A 9202-nucleotide genomic window follows, 5' to 3' on the forward strand; every position below is an offset into this window, starting at 1 on the left:
TTATCACACACACTTGCAGACCCTCGCGCACGCACAGATATTCACCTCCCTTTTTCACTCTCCTGTCTTAGAAAGAACTTTTCCTCCACCACCTCCTCTTCCGGTCCTTCCACAATGTAACCTCGTGGGCATCGGTGCCAATTTTTTCTTCCTCCGTTTTTCCATTCTCTGAACTTTCCGTCTTTCCGACGAAGGGCTCTGCCCGAAACGTCATACTCTCTCTCTTTCCTTTCCTGAGCGTCTAATAACACTATCCTTATCACGTCCTCACTTTGTTGTTTTTTTTGTTATTGTTTTTTGTCTTTTTTTGAACTTATATATATCTATATATATATGTGTGTGTGTGTGTGTGTGTGTGTATGTATATATGTGTGTATACATACATACATACATATATGAGTGAGTAGACAAACGAAAGAAGGGCACTCAACACATTTATTGAGAATTACATGTATAGATCAAAGCAGTTTGATCAGACTCATTGATATTCTGAGTTTCTAGCGTGTGGCTAGTCTTTGGACATTGGGGTCTGAATGAGGATTCGATTGAAAAGAGTCAATGTTTATTACTGAACGTTAGCCTGCGATTGGTCGAGAAAGGTGACACGGTATTGTGGTTTAATATTGGTATTTCAGCAACAACAATTTGTTGGAAAATACCATATTGCTGAACAGGAAATTGACCGCATGGTGGACAAGCAATTGATTGTGTGGTTGGGGGACAGTAGGAAGGGACGGTATATGTGGGAGTATATATGTATATTTACATGTATATGCCTATATATCTGCGTGTATGCATCCGTACTTATACAAGTGTGTGTATATGCTTAGATGTGCATTCACACATCTGTGCACGCACACATACACATCGACAGACACACACATGTGCACGTGCACATATACGCACACACATGCACATACATACACACACATACACACATGGATACATACACACACTCGCATGCACACCTTTATCTCCATGCACATATGCACCCGAGCACACAAGTGTGCATGTGTACATACATCCACACGCACGGGTGCACATGTACACCTGCACACACACATCCGTACACATGCATACTATGACCAGCTGCATATACGTGTTCACACACATACGCGTACGCGAGTATATATACTCGTATGGTCATGCTCAAGGGATGATGTACAAGAGGTGAGAGTATGAAGAGAGACAGGCATGGAGAAGTGTTGTGGACTGGTGATTTGTGATGCTGTTCATAGGGGTTAATTTGTGGTGGTGACCTTGGTGCAGGCTGACCTAGGGTGGCTGGTACTAAGGAGGTATATCCAGGTTATCAGCAGCCAGTGGCTTGAAATTTACCAGGAGGATCTATCTCTGGTGACAGCAATATGATACCTCATATTTTTGTTGATAGATACTGTGGGTTGGTAGATAATATGCAATTTTTCGTGGAGGCACAGCTGGTAATTAGGAGCGCTGGGTGAATATAGTGGCACCCTGTTAATAATAGTCCACTTGATGTTGGGTGTTTTGTCTTGGAGGTCACGAAGTCTCCAGAGAAAGCACAATAGGGAAGTGAAGTTCTCTCTGTCCCTGAATCTAAATGAATGCAAGTGCTAGGAATATCTTACCTTGAAGTCATTGGCTACCATGCCCGTGTAATGCCCAGTAATGCCATCGGATGGTGTAAGGGTGGCTCTGTATATTACAGCCCTTAACATCACATCAACAGGCATAAAAATGCACTCACAAAACCCCAACCTCTACGTACAACTTCTGAAACCCTACCACATCCCCTCTAGGAGGATCCTGCCTCTCAAGGATGTTTGAATGTACGTCGCGGGTGGCACATAAAAGACACCATTTCGAGCGTGGCCGTTTTCGTGTGGGTGACACGTAAAAGCACCCACTACACTCTCTGACTGGTTGGCGTTAGGAAGGGCATCCAGCTGTAGAAACTCTGCCAAATTAGATTGGAGCCTGGTGTTGCCATCCGGTTTCACCAGTCCTCAGTCAAATCGTCCAACCCATGCTAGCATGGAAGGCGGACGTTAAACGATGATGATATGTAGCCATGTAAGAGTTGATATGTGGGTTCGATTCAGACAAGTTAGCTCATCATTTTCAGTCAGTTTGTTTATATATAAATGTCATTTAAATTGGAGAATATATATTATTATTATACTATATTATCATAGTTATTATTAAACTAATAGTCCTTCATAGTTGCTTTCTCTCTGTAACTTACAAAGCCTACTGGTTTATTTATAAATATAGCTGAAATTGATGGGTGAGTGTTTGGTCCAGTCAGATGTGCATGCAGCCATGTAAGCATTGACATGTGGGTTTGATTCTGGCTAGGACTAGCTCATCATTTTCAGTCAATTTGTTTATATATAAATGTTGCTTTAAATCGGAGAATATATATTGTTATTATGATATATTATTATAATTATTATATATTAAAAGTACATAGAGGCTTGGTAAAGTTCAGAGAAATACTACTTCTGTTAGTAATGAAAGGTTGCTCTGTCAGAGGGAAAGGCAGATTGCATGATGCCTGTGTATGTACAGCTATATTACATGACAATGAGATATGGACAATGACTAATGAAGCCAGTATGCTATGATGAAGATGTGGAATTAAGTAGTGAGAAAGGATCTATGGGCATTGAGACTCACAGAGGGGATGACAGAGGGCCAAGGCTCTTGGCAGCTTGCTGTGCTTGAAAAGACACATCAAGCTAAGTAAATTCGTGGTTGTCCCACCTCAACAAATTCCAACCAACCAATGATGTTGATGATATACATTCACATACATTTACTTTTGATTTACATCAGTGTTGACTAAGCATTCCGTTTCAACCTTTGTTATAGACACCTTCACCCTATCCAGATTGGTTTTCACCAACACTTCTACTGCAAATCATTTATGGACAGCCATTAAATTTTTACCTACATGGCATCCACTATTATATCTGCTACAATGTTGTACTTCTTGGATGATATGAATTTTAATTCAAGGAAATAAGTCTGTTTAAGAATATTAGTTTTTCTGATCACATAAAACCATGGCTAGTAATAATCTAGTCTTCTAGAAAGAAGCAACTGTAGAAAATGTGGGTATGAAAGTAATTCTACCAAAAAGTCAAAGTTGTAGGAAGGAAGAATTGTGTGAAAATGCTTATTACAAAGTCAGTGGGTATAAGTATCAGATACAACAATAGGAGAAGAACTAGGTGCCATGGATGAACTTACTATTTCAGCAGTGAAGAGTCTGTTGTACTAATGTTGTGTAACTTTACCACCTTAATTACAGATGATCAAATAATTTAACTATTGTTTTTGAGTTACTTATTTTTCTTAATTTTAATCCTGTTTCCTCCAAGATTATAAACTTGATAATATTTATATTAATGATATTTGCAAGTTAAGAATATTTGAAAAACAGCAAAAGCTCCATTTACTTCGTTCATGATTAAGTTTTTAAAATTCTCTTTGTTTTTAGAGACATCTCACACAAGCACCAAAGATGGCTGTTGGTTTCAAGTACACTACAATAACAATAACAGGAGCACTACATTTTTCTCTTGGAATAATCTGTGTCATGATTTCCATAGTTGGTCTTTCAGTAGACAATTATAGAGTATTATGGAGTAGCTATTACAGGGATAGATACCCCTACCATCTGGAGTTTCCATCCAAAAGTACTGCTGCTGCATCATTTGTTGTAAGCCTATATGTAAGTATTAAGGTTGTTTGTGACAGCTGTATATTGATCAAAGATCTATTGGTACACCAAAATTTTTCAGTTGTTAATACTGATGGAAAAAATTCTTTAGACAGATGATTGATTTAGATTTCAAATTGTTTCTTCTTTATTTGTTGTAAGATACCAACACTACTATTTTTTGGTGGGTGGAAGCATAAACTGACAGTTAGGAGTAATTGAAACCTACCCAAAATGGTTTGAAGTACTCTCAACCTGAACATGCAATAAAATACCTTACAACAGAAATCAAACTTTCAAATCTGTTTTAACCCTATCCTAACATAACATAGCTGAGTTCACATGGATATAATAATTGTATTTTATTGGAAGAAAAGGATTGATTAATTTTTTATTGTTTCTTTACTAAAATTGTTAAGCTATTCTCGTCATTGTACATTTGCTTTTGTATGCTGGTATCAGCAGGATGGGACAGGTCATCACAGTCCTAGTAAGTTGTAATTTAGATTTAACTTCTCTACCATGGCATATGGATCAGAAATTCTATAATGTTTTTCGTACAATGATATCTTTTAAGTTGATAATTTTGTAATATTAATAATTTTTTAATGTTATAATAAAATCTAAGTTGCATGCAATATAATTTAGATATAAAAATAATTGATCTCATTAGTTGACAACATTCATTATGAGAAAATAGTCAACCAATGTAATGTCAATGTGTGTGGAACATAGTGATCAACTTGCATGAATGAATATTTCTTCTAAGAATAGGCAATAATTTCATGTAAATGTGAAGAACCTGGAGAAAACTATAAATCATAGCTCAGCATGTTTGAGTTGAAAATAAGTGATAAAACAGTTACTCATTCATGTAAATTTCTCAGAGACATTTTCTTGGAATTGGTTGAGATTGATTTTTGTAGGATTGGTGGAAAGGATGCTAAGAGGGATACTAAAGTTGTTGAAATTAATGAAAATTATTTTCTTTATTAAAAATACTAGGTTTGTAAAATGAGCTCACTTCAGTAAGTATTTTGTGGAATGGTGTTCTTGACTGAAAAACATAGATGTGGTACCTTAGCATGATTGAAGCTTTAAAGCTGAAACACTTTAAAGAATTTAAAGAAAATATTTTTGATCATATCTGTCAGAGCTGACTAAATATGAATTTGAAATACACATTTGATTCCTTAAAAAAAAGGGATGGCCACAGTTGGAGTGCATTGTTTATACATTTTCTCGGTCAGAGTTAATCTAAGACTAAATATTTTGGGTTATTGCTGTTGAAAGTAGTATTTTTAGTACAGGTTTAAAAACTAAAATTAATGACACTTATTTTTAATGAAATTTCATTTTCAGGCCAGCATCTGTTGAATATACAAATCTTCACTGTGGAATCGAAGGTTATTCAGTTGTTGATAAAAGTAAATTTTTCTAATAGCATATTGTAAGCACCTAGCTAACCACACTGGCTTTGGATATTTGGTATTATTTCTAAACACTTACTCCAACAAACTGGAGAAAAATTGGGTGGAACTGTGCCATCCCATCTAAAATTATTCACCTACAATTTTTCAAATGTCTCATCTGTAATCTACAGTGTCTTTATAAAGAAGTTATCCTTTAAAATATCTCGCACTGTTAGATTTGTTGCTAATCAGTTACTGAAAATCCTCAGATTCTTTTCAACAGCTTGTGCTTGCTGTCTCTCATACTTGATCTGACGAGAATTCCTGTTAATTACATCACCATTTCTAAAATTGTATTGCATTGTTTCCCATTGTTAGAAGAAAGTCTTTGAAAGAGGGAAATTACTTCAACAATTATTGGAAGAATACTTAGCATATTATAATGCTACGATATCTTGTTAATAGCCATTAGGAAACCACAATCCATTTTGGTCTGAAAAACAAATTAAAAACTGTTTTTCAACCTGATTTCTATTCATATAACCAACAGATTCTACTTCTACCAATGAAGGATCTATTGCTTGTACAATCTAGTTTTTTTTTGTTTATATTTGCTGAGTCTTGAAGAAAAGATACTTATCATCTTTGCATTCTCTCCTCAACTGTTGAGACTGATGCTGTTAACACTTTGTTTAGACTGTTGCAAGTCAATAGCTCCAAGAAAGGCATGAACTGTGATGAAATTCCAAATGGCTGATGTTGTGAGGAGAAAGAACTGGGTGTACATAACACCTGGGGAGTTGGACATAACATGAGTGATGAAAGGAGAAACAATTGGGTGAGGAGTGCCATAGGGAAAGCCATTTACACTGACCATTGCTGAGGAACAGAGGCCATTATAGTAGTGGTAGAAAAGGTAGAGAAATAGTACACCAGTGTGTCAAAGGTAGGAGCATGTTTGTGAGTAATTTTGTACCAGTTGATCAAGAGATCTTTCTCTGAATGTTGTCCCAAATATCAGTATATGTAGAAGAAATACTGTACCAGATGGTAAAGTAAAACTCCATTGTGGGACTCAGCCAAACTTTGTAAAGTGACAGCAGTTGCTGAGGATGAAATATTTTGTGGCCCAGAAAAGAAGGGTCAGTATTTGGGATACAGTCCTAGCTATGTTAAGGATATGCTTTGTCCTGGAGAAATCCTCAGTGATAGTTAAGCTCAACAATTAGAGCCACTGTAAGGGGTCTGATTGAGGCTGTAGCATGACATTATTTCTTGCTATGGCTTCTCTGGAGGTTATGACTGAGGTCTCCATACGTGGAATCAGTGCAAATTTAATATGCAGTGTCTAGTTTGTGCATCATCAGGGTAAGAGTGGGTATTGCTGAATGTGACAGCAAGTGATCATTGACATATGGAAGGAAAAGAGATGGGGACAAAACTGAATCCTGAACACATTTGATTTGATTGAGACAATAAGAGTTTCATTATCACATGCCTACAATTGTGTGATCAGCTAAAAAACTATGGATCCAAGAGATGGGAGATGGCTTGTGCTTGTAAATGGGATGATACAATAAGAGATTCACATGCCTGAGAGCAGAGAACTTTCCTGATGTGTAGAAAAACGAGATTATTTTCCCTGAACTTTTCTAAAATGAGATCTCACGGATGGGTGACATAAGAGAGTAGGTCTCTGATAGATCTGGCTCTGCAGATACCACACTGGTGGTCACTGAGGAGAGAAATAGGGGAGAGTTTCAAGATACTAGAAAATGTCATTGTTAGTGGTCATCTCTGTTACCTTAAAGATATTAAAAGTAAGTGAAATAGAATGGAAGTTGGTAAGCCAGAGGAATTACCATTCTTAAAAATAGCACACATTACTACATGTTTCAAGGAGGTTTGATGAGTATTGGAGCAAGTTATAGGATCCAATGTTTGAATGTAATAGAAGAGACATTGTCAGTATCAGTTTGAAGCAATCAAGTGTATTTTTGTACTTGGCATTGATGTATGCAAAGTCGAGATCCTGGTGGATTGAAAGGGGTTAGGTTTGCAGGAGATGAACCAAGTGTGTATAGTGTGAAGTTGAATGCAAAGTGAGCAGTGAAGGGGAAGGTTTTCTCCATGGAGATGCTACTCACCAAGATAATGAAGGAGAGGAAAAGATTTGCTGCAGTTTGGGAGGTAAAAATAACTGAAGTGCTGAGCATGTTGTATAGCTCCTACATAGTAGTCTTGCAACGTTTGTACTGTTCATAAATACCACCTAATTTTTAGGAGTGTAATTTGCAGAATAAATACAGAAGCCTAATTAATTTCTATGCAGTAATTAGTTTGGCCCATTCCTTTATGGTTGTTAAAATAAGTACCACATATATATATACAATGGGCCTTTTTCGGTTTCCATCTACCAAATCCACTCACAAGGCTTTGACCAACTTGAGGCTATAATAGAAGACACTCACCCAAGGTACTACGCAGTGATATTCAAGCCAGAACCATGTGGTTTGCAAGTAAGTTTCTTACCATACAGTCAATCCTATGCCTATATACCTATTTGAAAACGAGGACACTCATCTATGAGAAAACATGGGATTAAAATGGGAAAAAATATGTAGAGAATGTTGAATTAAAAACTGGAATGAGAAGAAAGAATGGAAAAGTGAGAAAATTAAGTTCTTGATCCCCTTTGTAATGGAGAGGAGACCAAAGTCTATGAGATAGCTACTCAATTTGGAGAGGATGAAGTCTTATGTTCAACAAAAAGAGCCTGCCTATGTGCTGGCATTTCCTAAAACTATCAAATCTGGAATTAAGTAGTACGATGGAATTCTTGCATCTGAAAAGAGTGCATGATCTTTCAGCCATGCATCTCTCTGATCCACTTCTATATGGCATAGATTTCTCCATAGTGCTCCAGTTGATTGTATGTGGCGTGTACTTGTTCTTCAGAACCCATACAAAGCTAGCCAAGTTAGTGGCAATTTTTTCATCCACCCTTATGAGTGAAATTTGGTAGACAGAAACAGAATGAAGCACACTATATGTATGTGTGCACCTGTGTATGTTGTGCGTATTTCATATTTGTGCCTTCTTGACATTAAATGTCAGTCAGACATGCGTTGTTATTTTTTTTTAATCTCCCATATAAACATACCTGGTCATGGGGAAGTGCTACCCTGCTTGGAAAGAACTGAAGGTTGGTAACAGGAAGGGTATTTGGCCATAGGAAATCTGTCTCAATGAATTGTGTCTAGCCCATGCATATATGTAAAAGTAGACATTAGAACAATTACATACACCCACACAAATGCACACACACACACCCGCAAACACACACACACACACACACACACACACACACACACACACGCAAAAGGATTAAAGTGGCTAGACACAATTCAAAACCAAAAAAGGAAATAATTCACTGTCACTAAAATGTGACAAAGGGTGAGGGAGCACTGGCATTGCTAGAAATAAGAGTCAAAGGACTCTTTAGCCACAGAAAGCACATTTTCAATTTTCTGACAGGGGAAACAACCTCCCCATTGCAATTAAGAGGCATTAGATTGGCATGTCAATTTTGCATGAAATTTAATGCTCATAATCCATAATGGGTGGTGAAACTAAATTCTATCCAATCAGTATATATTAATTTTACCATAGAAATCCCCTGTCAGTAAATAGAAAATGTGCTTTTTGTGGCTAAAGAGTTCTTTGACTCTTATTTCTAGCAATGCTGGTGCTCCCTGCACTCTCTGTCACATTTTAGTGACAGTTAAGTGTATATATATATATATATATATATAGTTTTAGGGAAAATAACCAATTTTCAAGAACTCATCGATGAAAATCCACTATCACATATAGAAAAATTTATAATTAAAAGCACAATAAATGAGTATAATATAAAGTAAAGTAAATATCATAAGATAAATATAATAAAAAGATTACACGTGTTTCATAACCAATTTTCAAATAGAAAAGAAATTTAAATCAATTAAAATCAATTGAAATTATCGAAAATAAGTTCTATTCAAAAATAGTAGAAAATCTTTAGCAAAGTGAAAACAGT

At 36.3% G+C, this 9202-nt stretch overlaps 1 protein-coding gene across 2 annotated transcripts in view; it reads left to right on the top strand.

Moving 5' to 3' along the window:
• The window catches only part of LOC106870696 (uncharacterized), a 39268-nt gene that overhangs the window by 8162 nt on the left and 21904 nt on the right, over positions 1-9202 (top strand). The window contains exon 2 of one of the 2 annotated variants that reach the window (XM_014916859.2): positions 3488-3721. The exons of the other annotated variant lie outside the window; for it this stretch is intronic. Within the exon in view, the coding sequence (XP_014772345.1) occupies positions 3512-3721 (210 nt within the window). The 5' untranslated portion in view covers positions 3488-3511. The remainder of the gene's footprint in view (positions 1-3487; positions 3722-9202) is intronic. 2 annotated transcript variants of the gene reach the window in all.

This window comes from Octopus bimaculoides, chromosome 11 (genome assembly GCF_001194135.2).
Source record: "Octopus bimaculoides isolate UCB-OBI-ISO-001 chromosome 11, ASM119413v2, whole genome shotgun sequence".
Classification (NCBI taxonomy): domain Eukaryota; kingdom Metazoa; phylum Mollusca; class Cephalopoda; order Octopoda; family Octopodidae; genus Octopus; species Octopus bimaculoides.